Raw genomic sequence first — 21,274 nt, 5'->3', positions numbered from 1 at the left:
GGCGAAGTGACTAACGGGGTTCTCGTACAAAAGCCAAAACGAAGCAAAAAGGAAATGTAGTAATAGTAAACCGGATAGGCACCACTTAGTCTTTGGTAAATGTAAAATTGGGAGAGAGAATACGTACCAAAAGGGGGAACAAGGTAAGAGATCCTAGTAGAAGTACAACATAAGCAAGAATTATTGCAACAATCGAGGGTGGCTCAATAAAGAATAACAAATCTACCATAGAAATAATTTACATCTTAACAAACGGGCTTACAAAGGAAATACATAGATGGCGTAACAATGTTACTTAAATTAGAGTATATTTAAATTGCGAGGGACAAGAATGTAAAAAATTAATCTTGCAACACCTTGGATCTCGGTGTATTTACGAAAGAACGTATCATAAAAAATTATCGATTTGGCACATTTTTTACTCAATTTCACGTTTCCCATTTTAAATGTTCACTTTCAGGCTTGGAGTATTATTACAATATGCAGTGGCGCAACCAAGGGGGGGTGCTTTGGGGCTAAAGCACCCCCCAAAATTCTAAAGAGAATAAGTTTCTTACACATAGAATAGAAGTGGACAAATGAAACGAATTCGATGTTCCGGTTGTCTTAGCGTCAGGGTTGCCAACGACAAGCTAAATTCGATTGTTATTAATGCATTGTATTAAGTCAAAATAAAAGGTTGAGTTTTGTACTACTTCTTTACTTCTTTCACCCCCCCTCCCCCCCTCACCCGCCAAAGGTTTGGTACTAAGACAACTCGTAATTCTAGCACCTCCCAAAGCAAATTTCTGATTGCGCCACTGACAATATGTCTAGAAGAGTAATGATCCTCGAGTAAAAGCTTGGAGAATGAAGCCCATCGGTGGTACTATAAGTACAATCGGCCTGGAAGCCTTCCACCCTTATTTGTCTGGAACGCGATGCCTAAAATGACTGCCTAAAGTCTGAAACCTGTGGCTTGAGAAGTAAAACTTTGAGGCTATCGCAAGTAATAATAAAGAGATGTGCGAATTTTAAACTAAACCGCAGGCAATGTGAACAAAGACAGAAACTTGAACGTCCTAAAATTTAAATTCAAAATTAAACCTGCGAAAACTTGCACTAAAGGTCATTATAGCATGAAACCAGCAAAAATCAACGCATAAAGCTTCAAGCCCATTAGCCTGAAACGAGAAGCCTAAAATGGAAATCCCAAAATCGAGGACTTTTAGTTTCAAATAGTTTTATACGCCACCTGCAGGTGAAAACAGAAGGCACAGAACCTACAAGCCAATTGGATCAGAGCAGAGACTCGCAAATATTCGCCTGTTTAAGCCCAACTTCTTTGGTATGAAGCAGCGCGAGACACAATGTATTAAATGAGTCAGATAGTGAGAATCGTCAAATTTAATTTTCTATAAAATATAGGACTCGATGCAAGGATTGCAAGTATTTTACCACGTATACTCTTCCTCGTTCCAAGCTTCAGACATTCAAATGATATATTGGCGTAAGCTAAACTCATGTTTAAAAAAAAATTCCAATCCGAATGTAATCCGCAATAAAAAATGTAGTTACACGCAGCGCCTTTGAGATAATTTTAATAAGATTTTCTCTCCAGCGAATACTTCCTTTTCCTTTTTACAGAAGTAATAAGAAATTTTAAATTCATGGAATTTTTACTATCTGAACTTGTCATTTTACACATTCTAAGTATTTCATTTAAAAATGCAACAATTTGCGATGATGTAGTTTTACTCTTCCGTAATTGTAAAAAATACGTAGATCGCGAAGGTAAATATTTTAGAGAACTGTAAATGGAAACGGCATAATTCGTCGAGGAAAATTTACAGCTATAAAAGAAAGTCAAATATTTATCGTCTTACTCAATACGGAATGCCGAAATAAATAAAGAAATTCCGTTTTATGGCGCTAGATTAGTAGGTCAGTATGGTCTTCTGATACGTCTAACACGAAATTTATTATAAGATAAATTCCGATTCACCTTGAACCTATTATATTACATCTACTTATTAGTATTCCATCAGCATTATTGGGATTAAGTCGTGAGCGCATCGAAGGTTTCATAAAAGCCATGGTTTAGCATACAAAACATAAAGATTATGAAGGGATTACATTGCTCTTTTTAAGAATAAATTGCGCACCATTACAAATTTATTCCCAAAACTCGTTCAATTACCAAGATACTTGGAAATTCAATTATAACTTTTTTTTAATAATTTGTGGTACTAAAACGTTATTGCTATTAATAATAGCGAGATACAGAGATGTTATTATAATTATTATAATAAAGAGATTTTCGGGTTTGGTTCAGCTCTCGCGATTACGAATAAACTTTAATGTTTGCATAAAGTGTTCGTTCTAAGAAAGTCGTGCTAAAAACTGGTAAAATTCTTCCACTGCAGGTATACTGTTGGAAATCGAAACAGTTCACTGTTTGGAATGTCATGTAGGCTGCCCTACTGATTTAAATCGATCGTGACACTCTAGGGCTTAGATCTAAACATCGAAGCAGACTAACAGATATTATCAGGTTATGCTACTGAATAATAAAGATCCTTGTTCAATGATTAGTGATTACTATATGTTGGTCATGTCGCTTTGATTCGGCTTTCCCTGCATGTATATCCTATAGCGAGGGGAAAATTTGTGCATGTGTATATAGGTACTTTCTATTTTCACGCAAACGTTACGTACTTGTCAAGTAATTCTAAATGTAGTTCTTGATAATTAAACATAATCTGCTAAGCAAATTGAATTAAAGTACTTCAGAGCTTCAATACTTGAAGAAAGTACCGTATTAATGGTATTCCGTTTAAAACCAGTCGCAAAAGCTACCAAGAGCATTCCAGAAGGTTCTTTTCTATGATATTTCAGTCTTGAAATAATGTTTAAAATTCCTTAATAGCTTCCAAAAACACTTCAGAACCTTCATAGGGCGAGCTTTTTCTGGATTCTAGATTGCCATATAACATAGGAGGATGGACGGAGTCCTCGCGTACTCTGGCCTCAAATTCGGGCCGGGGGGGCGGCTCTAATCATAACCATGTCCGACCAGGATGTGAAATGTTTATTAAAAAAGATATAGAGCTTCAAAGTTGCTTATATTTTTAAGAATTATGAAATTTCTATATAGATGTTTTAACCAAAATTTAATCTTTATCTCTATAATTAAGAGTTTTATGAGAAGATATCTTGAATTTATCGTGATATAAATCTCCCTACTCTGCACTCTTACCAAAGGGGATGCATAATAATTCAACTTTCAACCCTTGCTAGTGGGGATATTTGAATCACTGTGATTGTAGGGCTTTCTAATATACGTTTGAAATAAAAAACATTGTTTCACTTCAGTTCAGCTTCTCTCTCTCACCCCCTCCCCCCACCCCCCGGAGGGAATGAATATTTCAACCCCTTGTGGCGATTGATAAGTTAGTCAGAGAGTAAGTACAACGCTTATTACTTATATTTTGTTAATATTCTCGTTCCGGTTTAACTCTTTCCACCCCCAACTGAAATGAGTGGTTTAATCCTCGGTTGTTGATTGCTCGATTACACTTAGATAATGACATTTCTGAATACACATTGCAAATAAAAAATGTTTACTATTCATGTTCATATAAAATAATGATTTGTATATTGTGTTCGAAAGCGATATAATCTTTGATAGTTGAACAATTACTAGTATACTTTTTGTAAGAAATGGAAGGGGTTAAAATGAAGTAAGGCCACTTTTCTTATTTGATAATTGTATTCGAAAGCGCCATAATCACACAGTAATTCAAATACCTACTACGACCAAGGGGTTGAAGCGCTATCATCCCCTTTGATAGGGGTGCAAAGTACCGAAATTAATAGCACCATAACTTCATAATCGAGTTATTTTCTCATATAAATCTTATGATTATAGAGATAACATACAATTTCGTTAAAATATGTACATACATAGAAATTTCGGAATCTTCAAAATAAAAACAACTTTGAAACTCTATATCTTTTGAAATAAAAAATTTACGAAAAAAAAAGTATATGACAAATTTATGTAAAATTTGATGTTCTAAAATTTCTAATAACAATATTTTTTTGTAAAGTGAACTTATAAAAAGATATGATTGAAAAACTAAAAAACCAACCAAATTTCTTTGGTTTTAGGGGTGGTACGGGGGAAGCACAAGGGGTGGGAGGTCGAAAACTTGGATTCTTAACCACCAGGTATTCCTACATGACATGCAAAATTGTAACTACTTCTCGTTTTGCAGGAAATGGTCCATTTTCAGTCTCTATTCCCCGGACTACTAGCCTACCCAGAGGGTTATTGGTATCTATCATCGCTACTTTGCAACTACAAGGCAACTCCTTTCGGCAGCTTTCTTGTAGCTACTGCGCGGTGCTCCAGCCTTGCTGACACCCGCCTTTGGTTGGAGCTGTGGTCTGCTCTTGGCGGTTGGGTCGGTGTTGAGTTATCCGACCTCTGTCTCTTTTTCTCTCCGCCTACCCGTTTGTCCGCCTGACCGAAGTTAGCTCTAGAAACCTGTCTCTTGATCAGGGTTGTATCACGGGAGGGGATGTTGGGAGGTTGGAGCAGTTTGATCTTTTTGGGCCAACCTTGCCTTCTTTCTAGTCTCTTCTGCTCAGCGCCGGAGATGAGCTTGCGTGGTTTGGTGTGTTGTTGACACCCGGCGACCTGTGACATAGGTTAAGAGATATCCTGGGACGTGAACTCTGATTTATTGTTTTAATCAGACTCTGTCAGAAGAGTGTAAATTGGTCCTTCTAGCTCCCCAACCCCCGCGGAACCCCCAACAAGGTTACGTCTATCCAGACGCCATGGGCTACTAGAAGAGTATAAACTTTAACGTACATAATTCATTTCCGTAAAGTACATGGATTTGTACGTTACGTCGTTACGTACCCTAGGGATGGGTTTCAAGAATCGTTCTTGGTATTTCGATACCTTTTTCGCTTATTTTTAGATTAACAAGCTTATTTTTGTATTCTTAGGAGACATATTTATAAGCCCTGCGGCTTGCATAATCATTATGACTAGGTAATTAAAATGTCACACGGTAACAATTTACTTAGTCATCTATTTGCCGTGTTAATTTCATCCCAAACCAAATGTCAGTTCATCATTTCGGGCGCCTTTCCGAGAAAAACCGCTTGAAAGACGAATTCAATTTATTTCGTTCCTTTTGTTAAATTTAAACGAACGTAATGAAAACCACATCAAATAATCTGTCGAGATAAAACGAAGCGAAAAATTTGTAGAATTCAATCTGCTAAACAATAAACTGTGATTATACTCCAGAGTATTTTCAAATTAGAGATTGCGCGTTTAGAGAAGGACAAACCCTCGAAGGATATAAAATTCAGCGAATCGCTGTAAAAAAGCTTTCGTTCAAGGCAGTATTTATAGGTTTAGGTACTACAACCTTCGTTTTCCGATGCAGTAATATGCTTTGATTGAAAAAGAGCGCTCAGCAAAATATAAATGTCTGTCGTTTTCCTTTCCTTCGTGTTTCATGGCAAATCCAACTCTCCCATTGTTTTATTGGAAGATTCTAGGACCAGTTGAATAGTAGTTTTTCACCCTCAGTTTTATTTAGATGGTACATGGGAGGCCAGGGCAAAATTTTTGAATCGGATTTTAGTTCTAGAATTGCTTTTGGACAAGTAGCGTGGTCCAAGACATCTTCAATTAAATCGGTGTCATTTACAATTTCGACGTCCCGTTACTTGAAACAGTACGAGTCTAATGTCAACATAACCGAAAAAGTAACACCTCTTCACTCCACTGAGAAAATTGAAAAATACATGCTAATCTGACTCCAAGTAACAAAAGGAGGTGAAATTTTGATTGGGTGGATTCGTGAATAAGTTACTTAAAAAGTGAAATCTTTTACATTCATCAATCTAATAGGGAAGCGTTTAACAGTTATCAGTTAATATTCTTCATTTACATATTTGCGAAAAAATCTCGAAACGCTACATGCATACCAAATGCATTCCGTATTTTTCAAAACTGACCGAAGTAAAGGCTATTCGAGTAGTGCTTCCACTGGGTCAAGGTAACGGGATTGGTGACGTAAACAAGAAGAAATAGAGAGAGCGGGAGTCAGCTGTTTTAGATGGAATGCATGCACCGTTACATAACAAGCTTCTTTCTCTATCTAAAACCGGAGGACAATTATTGAGCAGTCGCCCCAATCGAAGTTTATCATAATATCATCTCTTCCGCTCGCGATTTGAATATAACCGTTTATTGGCCCTAAATCGCAGTACTCCGGCAATTAATTTAACTTTCTCGAAACAGGCGAAAGTACGGGCAATAGTGGAAGACCGTACGATGGGGCATTAATTAGGAATAAGCAATCAATGTAACTAATTTTATACGAACTTATCGTCAGTAGAAAACTGGATCTAATCGCATTTACCGTTTATTGCGGTAATACTCTTGTGCACCCTTAGGCATGCTTAGCCTCAGTACTTTGTGGTGTCTGTTGACTTACCCTTTTACCACTGAATTTGCAATATTTTTCTATTTATGCAATTTACACTAAATTGTATCTTATTGGGCGGAAAACTCACACTTTGGAATATATCCAACCACGATAAGGGGTGGAGGAGGAGGACTACAGTTGGTAGAAATTAATTTCTTGTTGAAACCTTTCATTAGAGTAGCATGAGTTCCCCCGCCACAGGCTCCGTCGCCCACTTATTTCGAAAAAGAGTCGCCCGGGAAGGGTAGTAGAAGGTGTGTTAACCCCCCCTCCAATTTTTAAAAGTTTAACTTGGCACCACTAAAGGCATGCGTATGCATCAATCTGAGATCAATTGATTATCGTATGTAGAAGTTATGCACGGTTTACTGTCAAAAACCGCATCTCAGGAAATAATTCATGCCCCCCCCCCCCCCCTTAAGACACCGAAATATGATGGTTGCCTGGCACACCTTTAACGTATAAGCTACCTATACATTGGATATTTTTAGATGTTAACCTATCAATCAAGATTGAAACTCGGCTATCTTTGATACCACTTTATTAAATAAAATCCTGAGAAAATTAAAATTTTATATTTGATCATGACTCTCGTCATGACTCCTCTCCCTAGTGGTTATTTTACACACTAGAAAATAATTTCCAGCAATTTCTGTTGGCCACTTTTATTATACAATTTTTTACCCGAAGGCTCTATGTTTCTCTAGTTTCTGAGACATTTTTATTTTGCCACTGTACATACTCAAAAAAATGTAGGATCAACCTGTATTTTCAGTTCTGCCCAGATGAAAACTCGGGCCGCTTTCGAAAATAAGCATTGTTGATGCAACGGAACATGGTAGGCATGAAAATGATTTATGAGATTAAGTACTAGTACATTTCTGTTTCAATTAATCTTATTTTACTACAAAATATGGAGTACACATACGCGACTTTTTCTTAGCCCACTGATTAGGGCCGAGAGTACGTTATAATCGTCACCTGATGCGACACCGTTGGCGTTTCGTCTTGAAAGAAACTCGTAACTTTGTACCCATATACGAAAACATAAACATTGCCAATGTTAAAAAAAATTAGGTAGATAGATTGAGTTCTTGATTTAATTTATTGTATTTATTTGTATGCAAAATGAGAAACAAATTACGAATCGACGAATATACACGATCCCTAGGTTTCTGAAAAGGTCCATTTTCGAATATTAATTCAATTTCAAACTGATTTTTTGCACCACCGCATGCAATTAATTTATACAATATCATATGAGATTCTATTAAAGCAAAATCCTCCTACCCCCACGAGTTTTTAATTTAAACCTTTATATCTCAGATTGGTATACCTAACGTGTTTTTTTGTAAACTAAAAGGGCAACTTTAAGGTTCGGGACTCTAAATGCCCAGTTTCGCAAACTATAGTTAAGGTTACTCACTGATTAAAAACATTAGAATGGTAAACATCTGAGCGTATAATGAAAGAGGTGGCTAGCATTCTAATATTTTTAATCACCGATTAAGCTTAATCATCGTTTATTAAAACCGGGCATAGGAAATTTTTCCATGATGCCACCACCCCTCCCTCTTGACGATCCTTGAGGATTTTTCTAAATAGTTTTATGGAGACATACTTCCTATCCCTATGTGTGCATGTTGCATATTTCGAGCGTTCAATTTGTTTCTACTCATAAAATCACCTACCAGAACTTTACATTCTGCCAAAGTTACAGTTTAGTTTTAGAGTGAATTAGCTTCCCGCTTGCTACCAAATTTTAAAAGTTTTTGAAAAATCCATTTCATTTGTAGAACAAGAAGACCCTTGAAAACTAGGTGCTGACAGTGACAGCAAACCTACAAGAATTTATTTCGTGCAATATTTGAAAAGCGAAAAATAATAATACGTCAATTAAATGTGATGATTTTGTAATTGTCGTGTATAATATTTGATTAGATAGCCATTGCATAAATAATTGAGCAACAGTAACACGGTTATCAAATTTGAATAAAAGACCAACAGAAATGTTCAAAGAAATTAATTGAAGAAGCGACCATGAAGTTCTTGATACTAGCGTTTTTTGTTTCCATCAGTGTAGCTGTTAAGGTGAGTAATTAAAGATGGAGCACTACCAGTACAAATGCCTATATCTCACCAGATTACTCCAGATATTATTGAATCATGGGAGGCTACTATCGCTCCTTACGTGGAAAAGTGCAAAGCGGAATCAAACGTAAATTCAAGGCACGTCGAGAAATTGAAGTTTTTGGAATTTGCTGAGGAGAAGGAGTTCTTTTGCTATGTAAAATGTTTATATAAAAATATTGAGTTTATTGATAAAAATGGAAACATCAACATCGATCAAATTGTTAAATTATCTATTGATATAGATATTGCGACCAAATGCAAAGAAAGAGCCGAACCGGAAGGGGACGAATGTAGAAAGGCTTTTATACTCTTAACGTGCATTGTAGATTATATGCAATGATTTAAGAAAATTGAATAAAAACGACTGACGTTATTATTCGAAAAAGTGCTCGTGGACCTATTTACGTCTAACACCATTTATCCTAGTTCTGGAGAGGACTAGCGAAGGTGAGGTATTTCTGAATGTGAATTTTCACAGGACGTTCTCATGAAATTGAAGCAACATTAAGGTCGTTTCCACCATCAGGCACGGTGTCTTTTGAATTATTATGAAACGTAACGGGTATCATGACGTGCAGTATGTCTCTTACAGAAAATAATGCTCGTGTGCGAAAATCAGGAGGGTTCAAATCGATGATAAGAAAGGTGATGGTCAATGATTACGCAATTATCACTATAGATAAATATTTTAAAATGATATCCGAGCTTCACGAAATTTTTAATTGCCTCAAATTTGCAAGTGAAAATTGATAATGAACGTCTCGTCACAAAGTGAGGAAGAAGGTGCATTTAGAGTAATTAATTATACTAGTTCGATATGAACACCATAATGTGTAGCCGAGTGGTTTTAGATACATTAGTTTCAATAATCGAATGTGTATCATTCAAAATTTAATCTGCGACGATCCAAATCGATTTTATTCGCACGTTGAGTTATCTAAACGTTTTCGTAAATTACAATTCAAAATATCAATATTTAGATTCTGAGGTTCCTTCGGATGTTTAAGAGATTGTTCAAAACCTTATTGGTACCCTACTTCTGGGAAAATCAAGAACGACTTGTTTGTCTTCTTAAAATTATTATTCGTAATAACATTTTGAAAGCCGTAATGATTCAATCGCCATGCTAAATCTGTCACAATGGACCGTCGTAGATTAGAAATGTTAGATATTTTAGTAAAACACGATGGTTCTAAAATTAAAACATTACCGAATTTACCAATAGTTAGCAAGAAACTTATTTTGTACTTCATGAGACTACACAATATATTTCTTGACCAAGACGGTTAACATCAAAATTGTGTATTTTGTTCTCCTGAATCTGAATCTGTAATTAAAAAAACAAAACAACATCGAATTTTTCAGATAATAACAAAAATACTATTTTTTATATGAAACACCCTGTATATTAATACCTCTTAAAAGAGATCCCCATTTTTTGCAGCGTATTAAATTCTGTTCTTAATGCACCATACCCAAAATACTTCAAATACCTAATATTTTTCAATTATTATTATAACCTACAGCTAAATTTAAAGCAGTAGAGTTAATGATTCTCGTTTTCCTCAACAATCTGTTTTTGTATGATACAACCCCCTTTGATATAGTTTCACAAGTTTTTGGATACATAGAAAGGTGCTGAGAAAGTTATTACATTATCTATCTGTGTAGTATAGTGATGATCATTAATTTAGTCTATGATTGCACATACCTGTTTGTACCAGATCTCGCACAATAATGTCTAATATGGGGGGGGGGGGGCGGTCAAATTCAAACAACGCGTTCTGTGTAACAATGGCTTGAATTATTACACTTCTCTTGGAAATAAGGCATAGTTTTTGCAGATTTATAAAAACTACGTTCTCTCAAACAATTTAAGGTTAAAGGGGGACGTTTTGCACAATATCGATTTCAGAGTCTCCTATAATCCAATTTAAGTAATATTATTGTTTGTGATTGGAATGTATTGAAGGTAGTGATGTGGATTGTAAAATAACGATTTGTAAGTTACATAAAAAACGGTTATATTACGCGTAACTTACAAGAGGCCGGTTTTTTTATGTAATTTATGTCTTTTATGAAACTTACGTAAGTTACGTTTTTAATTTAAAAAACCGTAATTTTTGTAAGTTACATAAATGTAATACCTATTTGATACATTTTGATCGGTACTACCACAGACCATCAACGGTACTACCAACGTAAACGGTTCACCGTTGAATTTAGTTAGGTTTAATGAAGATGATACAGCCTCTAATTCGCGATCTGGAACTTCTTCCTCCAAACGACGCGTGATGGCGAAATACCTACTGCTTGGGTATTTTATTTAATACACCAAAATATATAATTTAACAAGTGTTTTTATTTTCAAACACTCACAAAACTCAAAAAGGTTTATACAATATTGAAAAAAAACATAGAAAAACATAAAAGACAAGTAATTTTACAAAAATATTTGTAAATTACATAAAAAACATAAATTACTGGTAATTTTACTGAAAAATTACGGTTTTTTTAAAAAAAAAATGGTAAGTTACATAATTTACATAAAATACATAAAAAACATAAACAATTGGTAATTTTACACGTAATATTACGCACTTAAAAAAAAACGTGTAATTTAAAATCACTAGTTTCTAGTCTATAACTTTTGATTGAGAAGTCTGGTCGAAAAAGTACGAATTGATTTGGATTCTACGCACCCAAATTAATAAGAAAAAGTGTTTTCCCGAGAAATTTTGGTGTAGTCGATTTTTGGTAAAAAAGGAAGGTTATACACTGCCTTTTTTTGAGCCCCGAAAAAAAAATTGTCTCAGATCGACCCGGAAAAAAAATTTTCTTATAGAATGTGGCCTGTAGAATCCATAATTTCAAACAGTTCCAAGATTGGGCTACTAGTCCAAAAGTTACAGCCCTTTGAATTTTTTTTCGAAATTGGTTTCTAGTCTATAACTTTTGATTGAGAAGTCTGATCGAAAAAGTACGAATTGATTTGGATTCTACGCACCCAAATTAATAAGAAAAAATGTTTTCCCGAGAAATTTTGGTGTAGTCGATTTTTGGTAAAAAAAGGAAGGTTATACACTGCCTTTTTTTGAGCCCGAAAAAAAAATTGTCTCAGATCGACCCGGAAAAAAAATTTTCTTATAGAATGTGGCCTGTAGAATCCATAATTTCAAACAGTTCCAGGATTGGGCTACTAGTTCAAAAGTTACAGCCCTTTGAATTTTTTTTCGAAATTGGTTTCTCTTGAAGGTGTGTGCTAAAGCATTCTCGATAAATATTTGAAAAGGTGTACTCCACCGGGACGAAACAAGGATGCGTATTTGATTGAAATGTATTAACTTTCAAACTAGATTCGCTGTTTCCATTCTTTTCACAACTAAAATTAATAGAAATGACGGTGTTCTACTAAACATACCTACTAAAAAGTGGAACATTACTTCTAATCGGCATAAAAACTAAAAACCTAAGCACTGTGAATCATGTAAACGATACTAATAAAAATTCCTTATGTATAATTTTTCTTTGTTAAAGATTAGATAATCAAACGTTAGGAATCAATGAATATAAACAGTATAATTGAAAAGCAACCCCATTGCTGGTACGTCATAGGTAATAAGCTCAGCCCAGCTCCGTTTACACTCCCCGCCGTCGGCATTGTTAGGGCAGTGGTGGAGAAACGGTGCACCAAATGTTTACAGTTCTTTTCTGAACTGTCCATTTACGCAAATTTACCTGAAATCCCCTTCAGTTGCAAAAAACAATATTAATTAAAGAAAAATTAAAAAATTGACGACACTAAGCACAATTTTTTGTTCCAGGAAGCACAGGACGAAACATTCGAAATTTGCCCTGCGTGTCAAGAAAAAGTAATGAACGAGGGGTATGCATGTTCGCAATAGACTGTCTAAAAGCTAACGGGACCCATTTAGGAACGTGCATAGATGGTTTTTACTTTGGTTCTTGTTGTCACATTAGACCAGCCCACGAAGATGGTAATTCTATCGATACCGCCATTATTCCTGCCCGCGAACCACCTAGTCGAATTTCAAGTACAACAAAGCACCCTACAACTAAAATTGAAGGAATTTTGTTTGACGGGAACATAACCATGACAAGATCAACGAGCTCTTTGATAGTGTCTTCGACCACTACGTCACCTATAGTAACTTCACAATCCAGTTTGATGCCTAATACGACATCAGTGTTGACTACTACAACGTTAAAAGAAGAGAATCTCACCAGAACATCAGAAGATAGTTACAAACTCTCAACATTTCAAACAGTTGAGAAACACACAACGTCACTTTTAAACGTAACAGCCAAGCCAACGAAAACCACAGTGACAACAATAAAACCACCGTCTTACACCACAAAACCGAGGCCGAAACCCTCATCGACCCCGAAGCCGGCATCAACTACGACCAAACCTTTCAAACTAACAAGACCAACGACACCTACAACCACACGAACAACGAAGCCTGTGAAATTAATTACTAAACCTATAATTACAAAGAAACCGATTATAGTTTCATCGTCAACTATCAAATTAACTAAACCATCCACTAGTGCAACGACAACTAAACCACCAGCAACCTCAACCAGTGCTAAAACACCAAGCGCCGTCACAACGACAGAAAAGGCTGTGATACCGATTCTTGTAAAGCTGAACACAACATCCACGGTCGAACCCAACGAGGTTCCAGTCGTTGGAAACCCAGCTACCAACGAAATTGAGCAGGTCAAGCCTCTACAACCACCTCCCACAGTCGAACAAACTACCAGCGCCACGCTAATCACGTGGTCAACAATTAGCGAAGAGACAACGAAACCCTCAAACATATCCCAGGGTAAGTGCGTGAGCTAATAAGCATTAGAACCGATAAATCTTGAATATTTAGGATGGAAACCACTGACCACTCCAGATGGATGGGTACTCATTCCCAGTTTATCAACCCTAACACCTACAGCGAGCTCGGTTACAGTCAATTACACACTGGAAAGTAGTACAATGCCAGTACAAACCTCCACGTTAAGTTCAAGTTCTCAAATGTCGTCAATCGGAGAAAGCGCTAATGTGACAAGTTCAAGTGCAATTACCACGGAAACGCTTTCGACTACCTTGCCATTGCTACCTGTCCAAGTCCCACAGACAACCGGTGGTGTAAATATGAGCGATTTTACTGATGGTAAGTTTGAAGCATCGCGTAAATAATCTTCGTGTTTATATTAATTTAAATCACACTCTTGTTTCGGTCCATGAACTTTCAAGGTAAAATAAATCCTTCTGGCTATCAATTGATGTTGCGAGAAAAATTTCAGAGCAAGTCTACATTTATACTTCACTCCGTGTAGACACGAAGGTTATTAGCTCGCGCGCTGTAGAATGAACAAGTGAATTTTCGAAGTTAATCCATAAATGTGTAATTTGTATAAAATGGTAATGATTACATCGACTCTTTTATTGGCAACAGTTTGTGGAAGACGAATGTATCCCGAAGCCAGAATAGTTGGAGGTGAAAGATCAACGTTTGGCAAGTGGCCCTGGCAGATCTCTTTAAGACAATGGAGAACATCGACTTACTTACACAAATGTGGTGCAGCTTTATTGAACGAAAACTGGGCTATAACGGCCGCCCACTGTGTTGACAAGTAAGTACTTATTTGTTAAAAGTCTTGTAGGTGGCGGCACAAAGACCTGCATTGTTACAAATTTGGCATGCAAGGTTTCTCTAAGTTCATAGGACACTACACTTCAAAGTTGTTGAAATAAATAAGGTTACACATTAATAATAAGTATATACTCGAATTATCGTGAAGATATGCCTGCAGATTCGGCGCTGCATTTGGTATAGTTACTTGACCATTTAAGACCACTGTTGAAAACAATAATCCTATAATTTTAAGCGATCACCATAAATAATCCTCCCATCATTCATTATAAATAATGGAAAACCCCAAAGAACAAACAATAAACAATTATTATTATTGGAATACTGAGATATCCTAAATGACACGTTGATGACTGTCTCTTCCTAATGACTTCAACCTTAACTAAAGAATGAATTAGGTACAAACAATAACGAAAAGCAATTCTTGGGATTGTGTATTTGAAAAAGTTTGTTGTGGTCAGAACTGGGCAGAATACTTTCAAAAAGTATTTGAATACTAAATACTTTTACGTCCAGCACAAGCGAATACTAGATACAGATACATTGAAAAGTATTCAAATACTTAAAAAAATAAGTATTCAAATACTTTAGGATGTATTCGAATACTTTCAAAGGTATTCGAATACTTTCAAAAGTATTCTAATACTATCAAAGGTATTCGAATACTATAAAAAGTATTCGAATATTTTAAAAAGTATTTCATTATCTTACTTTGAAAAGTATTCGAATACAGTAAAAAGTATTCAAATACTTGTCACTCAAATACATTAAAAATTTAAAATAGTATACTAGATAAGAGGCTTAATACTACTTAAAAAATCAAGTTATACTTTGTATGGGGTAAGCTTTTTTTATATTTCTATTGTTATATACAAATTTAAGGGGAGTAAAAGCGTATTATTATTATATTATTATATAGGAGGTACCTACCAGGACCTTTCTTATACCAGTTATATCCTTAAGAATACGTGTACCAGTTTTCAAAGCGATCGTACGTCGTGCACATGATACGTACGCCTTTCCGAAATTAATCCTAGCGATTTTGGAACAGATCCATTTTTGACCATCCGTTTGTCCGTGTGCATGATAACTTGTTTAGAAACGTGCGATCGCTTTGAAAATTGGTACACATGGTCTTAAGGATATAAGAAAGGTCCCTATTGTTTTTAAGTTACGTAGACTATCGAGTTCGGTATTCAGATGTATCGGATTTTTATATTTGATTTTGTGACAATGGAAACTTTCCCTAAACATTTCTAAATTGTTCTCAAATATTTGAATAACTTAAAAGTACTGACTTTTTTTGAGCCCGGAAAAAAAATGGTCTGGGATCGAGATCGATCGAGAGGCCATAATTTCAAACAGTTTGAAGATTGGGTACTAGATCAAAAGTTACAGCCCTTTGAATTTTTTTTCGAAATTTTTTTTTGTCCATAACTTTTTATTGAGAGGTCTAATCGAAAACGTACGAATTGTTTTGGATTCTACGCACCAAAATTAATAAGAAAAAGTGTTTTCCCGAGAAATTTTGGTGCAGTCGAATTTTGGTAAAAAAGGAAGGTTATACACTGCCTTTTTTTGAGGCCCGAAAAAAAAATTGTCTCAGATCGACCCGGAAAAAAACATTTTCTTATAGAATGTGGCCTGTAGAATCCATAATTTCAAACAGTTCCAAGATTGGGCTACTAGTTCAAAAGTTACAGCCCTTTGAATTTTCTTTCGAAATTGGTTTCTAGTCTATAACTTTTGATTGAGAAGTCTGATCGAAAAAGTACGAATTGTTTTGGATTCTACGCACCAAAATTAATAAGAAAAAGTGTTTTCCCGAGAAATTTTGGTGCAGTCGATTTTTGGTAAAAAAGGAAGGTTATTCAAATACTATGCGAAGTATTCGAATACTTCTCAAAGTATTCAAATACCTTGCGAAGTATTCGAATACTTTACGAAGTATCCAAATACTTTGCGAAGTATTCGAATACTAAATATTTGTGGAAGTATTTGAGTTACAAAAACAAATACTGCTTCCATAAAAGTATTTAATTACAAAGTATTTGAATACTTTAAAGGATTTGAATACTAAAAAGTATTTACAAAATCGAATACTGCCCATCTCTGGTTGTGGTCCCCTGTATCTCCCCATTTAGTCGGGCACAACGCAACCCTGTTTAAGATGTAGAAACGTATGGTCATTGGCAAAAATAGTGATCACCTAATAGGTAAGCATTACTTTTGTCAATGACTGTACATAGCAATCCAGTATTACAAGCTGTCTCTCTTGTTCTGGACCCTCAAAAAGTTTTCGCCCGATTACAGAGTGACCCACAGAGATACCCCCGCTGAAGGTCCTAAGTTGCTCTATACTACTCCAGACCTTACAAATTAGAAAGACTGCAGGAAAGCCTAATTCGGAAATTTAGAGTGATCTATCTATAGTTGCCATTCATTTACAGGAGTATAGATTGGTCTTGAAACAATAACAAAATTAGGCATTTTGAAATTGCGTTGCAGAGGGCCCGACCGGAAAACAATTTTTAACAAGCTTATATTACGTCCAGGTTGTCCAGGAATTACAAAAAATTAGATGAAAAGCACTACCGAAAGAACTTTTGGTTTCAGTGGGATGGTCCTCGCGCTGTCCAAATATTGCTTTGGTGTTCCTTTCAGAACGTTGTATAGCATGCAGATAATCACAGTCATTCGCTCGGGAGCTTCATGTGTGTCTCTCCAGAACCGAATTCGCTGCTCCCTGGACTATAGACAAAAATAAACAAAGAGAGCTGCATGCTGTCGTAAAGCTCAAAGAAAAATGCACACACTGCCGGACGTAGGGATAAGCGAGCTGGATGATAAGCTGCAGCTAAGCAATATTATGGAAGTAACATGCAGAGTTGAAAAACGTAGAAATGAACCATTCCTTTTAAAGATGCCAGACAGAGAGCTTCTGGTAATCATGAAAATAAATTCGCATGGCTTGTTTGGTAGAAATATTGTGCTTCTATGGTTACTCTACGTTGTAAAGTTGGATTTGTTTCTTTCTTAATTGTGTACTAATATTATTTAAACAATGCAAAAATTATTGATAATTTTTTATAATATGGCGCTATGTATAATGGCATGCGATCACTACGGCACCCACAAAACACCTGTTCAGTTAGCTCAATTTATTCGATAATTTCTGTAATAAAAGTTTGCAACTAAGTTTTTTCATTAGATATAAACCTATATTAGTCCATAGGTAGAAGAATCATTTTACTAAGCGTATTTTTCTTGCAGCGTACCACCTAGCGATCTACTTCTACGTTTGGGCGAGCACGATCTTTCCACTGACAGCGAACCGTACATACACCAAGAAAGAAGAGTGCAAATAGTTGCCGCTCACCCACAATTCGATCCGCGCACCTTCGAGTACGACTTAGCCCTCCTTCGGTTTTACGAACCGGTCCAATTCCAACCGAACATTATTCCGGTATGCGTACCGAACACCGATGAAAACTTCGTGGGCCGAACGGCGTACGTGACCGGCTGGGGGCGTCTCTACGAAGGTATGTCGCAAATCACTTTCGGCGGGCACTAAGTGTGCTGTTTCAGATGGTCCGCTGCCCAGCGTTTTGCAGCAAGTCGCAGTACCGGTAATCAATAACACAGTTTGCGAGTCGATGTACCGGTCGGCGGGGTACATAGAGCACATTCCCCACATTTTCATTTGTGCCGGCTGGCGAAAGGGAGGCTTCGACTCGTGCGAGGGTGATTCGGGCGGTCCCATGGTAATACAACGGGAAGACAAGCGATTTCTCCTAGCCGGTGTTATCTCGTGGGGTATCGGTTGTGCGGAACCCAACCAGCCTGGCGTTTACACGCGAATAAGTGAATTTAGAGACTGGATCAACCAAATCCTTCAATTTTAACAGAGACAATTGTTGCCACCCTATAATTTATTTTAGGTATTAAACCGTTGCGTTGTTTTCCTTGTGTGATATATGTACGAGCATAGCCGAAGAGAGTTTTCTTTACTAGTTGCAGTTTTTAGATGATTTTACAGCTCTTGAAAAGTTACTAAAAGTTAAACTGTTGGTGTGTGTGTATGAAAGGTTATTAATCCAAATAATTTTATTCCAGACCGGAATCGCTTTTTGGAATATTATTATTTACGCAATGATTCCCTTAATGGTAATGATTGTTAATTGTTATGCCGTGAGAATTAGTTGAGTTTTAAATTATTTAATATAATTATATCTCGTAATAGTTAATTTATTTTAATTTTATGTAAGAGTGACTATCGAATTATGTACAATACACTACTTAGTAAACGTTAGTGAAAAGAATGCTATGTGTACTTAGTTGACCATGTTACCTACATGGTGCTTCCGGTCTACATTTAGATGTCTTTGGATAGAAATGTCCCTTTCCTACACAAAAGCTGTAAAACAATATAACTAATGGCATACTAAATTGCAACGAACGCTACTATTCCAAACCGGAAGTGAATTTAGCTGGAAACTGATTCAGGGCCATTCAAGATGAACTTTAAAAGAAGAAGGACACCGTTATTTTTGTTGCTTTAGGTAATACGCCGGTCAGCAGTACAGAAACACAGTATAGTGCTACATGTTTTGTCGATTAATTTACGAAGACATAAGCAAACGTTACTCAAACTGTGGGGTTCAGCCCTCAAGGGTGAGGGAGGCGGAGTAAATTGAAATAAAAATACGTACCTAAGTGTGGCCATACGTATTCAACAGACTCCACTTAAAGTGAACTAGTACTTAAAAACGTACTATATTTTTTACATGACGTTTCATTTCATCCAAAATTACTATAATCACCATCTCTCATTGGAATGTGTGGTCATATCAATAATTTCTCTCGGCTCAGACGTTTACCGTTAATCCCTGAATGCATGGCATGATGTTGAAAGGCATGTTATTTCATCAGCATCATAGTCTAAGTCGTTCCTAATTTCCTCAAACTTGTAGAGTTGGTTTAACTCTAATGTGCTTTGAAGATAGCGGAAAATTCATTGACCTTTTAACAGCCAATATTGGTTGGATCTTCCATTCCTCAAGATACAATACTCACATCGTATGCTAAATCTGGTCTGGAATCCAACAGTTCCTCTGTATGGAAAAAACGACATTGTTGAATCTTATTCACTATTTTCCTTCCCTGATTGGAGGTTTTCTTTCAGCATCGGCGTTTTAACGAGTCTACAGTCATTCTGACCATCAGAAGCCATTAGGTAGAAAAGTATGTAACGCTAAACCCATTCCTACCCCTTTAAAGATTAGCAAAAGTTGTCGCAATCGACCTGAAAGAGATGATTTCTAGTACATTTAGACCGTTAGACCCCAAAAAAATTTTATCCTTTACAATCTGACAACACTACTACGATTTCCTTTCCCTTAAAATTTAAAAACGACAACAGTTGCAGCAGATCGACCAGAATTCAATTTTCGCCACCAAGATCTGACCACCACAAACTCAATTCTACTATAGAAAATGTAGGAAGGAACCACCAGAAACAGAGATAGAGCCATCAATGCAAAGAGTATGTAAGGCTAAGACCATTATGTTGCCTGTAAAATTTAGCAAGGCAAAAAATTGTTGCAGATCTATAAGGAAAAGAAGGTTTCTACTAAATTTTGGGCTTGCAGAAAAATGTATATCCATCAGGATCTAAGATCTGACAACTAGAAACACGTTCATCAATTCAATGTGCATGGCATGGTTCAAATCATTAATTTCATTCATTCCCACAGACGTTTATTTCATAATTTTTTGTTCTATTTATCTCTATTATCAAGAAGTCTTAAACAAGGTTTGTGCTAACTTGACAAGACTTCATATCACCAATTTTTTTCACAAATAAGTATTCAGCATCATCCATCTCAAAGGCTTTGTGTGTAGGACGTGAAACGTTCGTTCCAGGCCCTTCATGGAGTTTGTTTCAAAACATATAAACTGCGGCAAAGACTACAAACCATAGCACTTCTTCGTGTTCGCCGTAAAGCAATGCAGTGGAAATAGGTATCAAATTGTGTCGTCCGATATGTTTTTATTCGCAGCAACGCGGATTAGGGATCTGATGTACCACTTTTTGCCACAGTACTACAGGTTTGATCGCAGTCCGCACTTTCACTTTGTGAGTAGCTCTTGATTCCCAGTCTTTTACTTTGTCTACAGTACCATATCGATTAATATCTTGTATGTTAGTACCTCTGCCTGCATTGCTTCAATCCATTTATCAGTACACGCCACAGTTTCTTTGTGGTCCTTCTGGTTCTTGCTTCTATATTTTGGCAGTCGTCATTATGCAGGGTGAAAATTTTGCCTGAATACAGAATATATCTACAAAACAAAATTTTTTAAAGAAGCTTTTTGATGTATCTGAATTTTGGATTACAATAGGGGGGTACCTAGACCTCAATTTCGGGCACTTTGTACTACCACCCTGACTAGAGTCGTTCGACCCCTCAACGCCACGCAAGCCATCCCACACGTGAGATCAACCTAAAGATGTGGGAAGGGGAGGCGGCTCTAATTTATTTATTTATTTTCCCTCACTTGTTCTGGGCCCTCAACGGACTTGTGGCCAATTACAGAGTGATCCGCATAATGCTTTTTATTGTAACCATTCCCGACCAGGAGACCCCCAACACGGATCATCTCAGTTGGACTAAAGCGCTGTATGTGCTTGTTTAGTTTGCAGTGCCCAGAAAGTATGCTCAAGAGTAACCTCAGGTTCATGGTTCAAGGTTACATATGGAAATCAACCCAGAGGTAATTTTACAGTGACGAAGTGCCTGCAGGGTAGCCCTGCTGTCACTGAAGATTCTCATAGTTTTGTTCTTATGTTATGCATAAGAAGTCTTCTCTTGCCCTGAGCATTAGTCCTACTAACACCGATTGGAATACGGTAAGAAGTTTGCCTAGTGGTCAAGTGATATGGAAGTCCAATTTTTTGGAGTA

General features: G+C 36.5%; 2 protein-coding genes across 3 annotated transcripts in view; both read left to right on the top strand.

Annotated features, from left to right (window-relative positions):
- The window catches only part of LOC116160134 (serine proteinase stubble), a 43,352-nt gene extending 24,817 nt beyond the window's left edge, over window positions 1-18,535 (top strand). The window contains exons 1-6 of one of the 2 annotated variants that reach the window (XM_031473272.1): window positions 12,458-12,519; window positions 12,569-13,486; window positions 13,538-13,825; window positions 14,111-14,288; window positions 17,582-17,850; window positions 17,897-18,534. In XM_031473272.1, the coding sequence (XP_031329132.1) occupies window positions 12,748-13,486; window positions 13,538-13,825; window positions 14,111-14,288; window positions 17,582-17,850; window positions 17,897-18,213 (1,791 nt within the window). In that variant the 5' untranslated portion in view covers window positions 12,458-12,519; window positions 12,569-12,747 and the 3' untranslated portion in view covers window positions 18,214-18,534. Of the gene's footprint in view, window positions 1-12,457; window positions 13,487-13,537; window positions 13,826-14,110; window positions 14,289-17,581; window positions 17,851-17,896 lie in introns of those variants that run through there. The other variant, XM_031473271.1, reaches the window with a different exon arrangement.
- LOC116160135 (general odorant-binding protein 83a-like) lies at window positions 8,471-9,002 on the top strand. The gene is made up of 2 exons (XM_031473273.1): window positions 8,471-8,591; window positions 8,644-9,002. The coding sequence occupies exons 1-2, from the start codon at window positions 8,541-8,543 to the stop codon at window positions 8,971-8,973; spliced, it is 381 nt and encodes a 126-aa protein (XP_031329133.1). The 5' UTR covers window positions 8,471-8,540; the 3' UTR covers window positions 8,974-9,002.
- Window positions 18,536-21,274: the final 2,739 nt, after the last annotated feature.

This window comes from Photinus pyralis, unplaced genomic scaffold, assembly GCF_008802855.1.
Source record: "Photinus pyralis isolate 1611_PpyrPB1 unplaced genomic scaffold, Ppyr1.3 Ppyr1.4_LG1, whole genome shotgun sequence".
Taxonomy (NCBI): Eukaryota; Metazoa; Arthropoda; class Insecta; order Coleoptera; family Lampyridae; genus Photinus; species Photinus pyralis.
The sequence above is the reverse complement of the archived record's forward strand: the minus strand, read 5'-3'. Positions and strand labels throughout refer to the sequence as shown.

Excerpts from the sequence above, each read along its gene's own strand:
- LOC116160135 (XM_031473273.1), top strand. The coding sequence starts at position 8,541 with ATGAAGTTCTTGATACTAGCGTTTTTTGTTTCCATCAGTGTAGCTGTT. Across the intron at positions 8,592-8,643 it reads CCATCAGTGTAGCTGTTAAG|ATTACTCCAGATATTATTGA; the intron begins GTGAGTAATTAA and ends ATATCTCACCAG.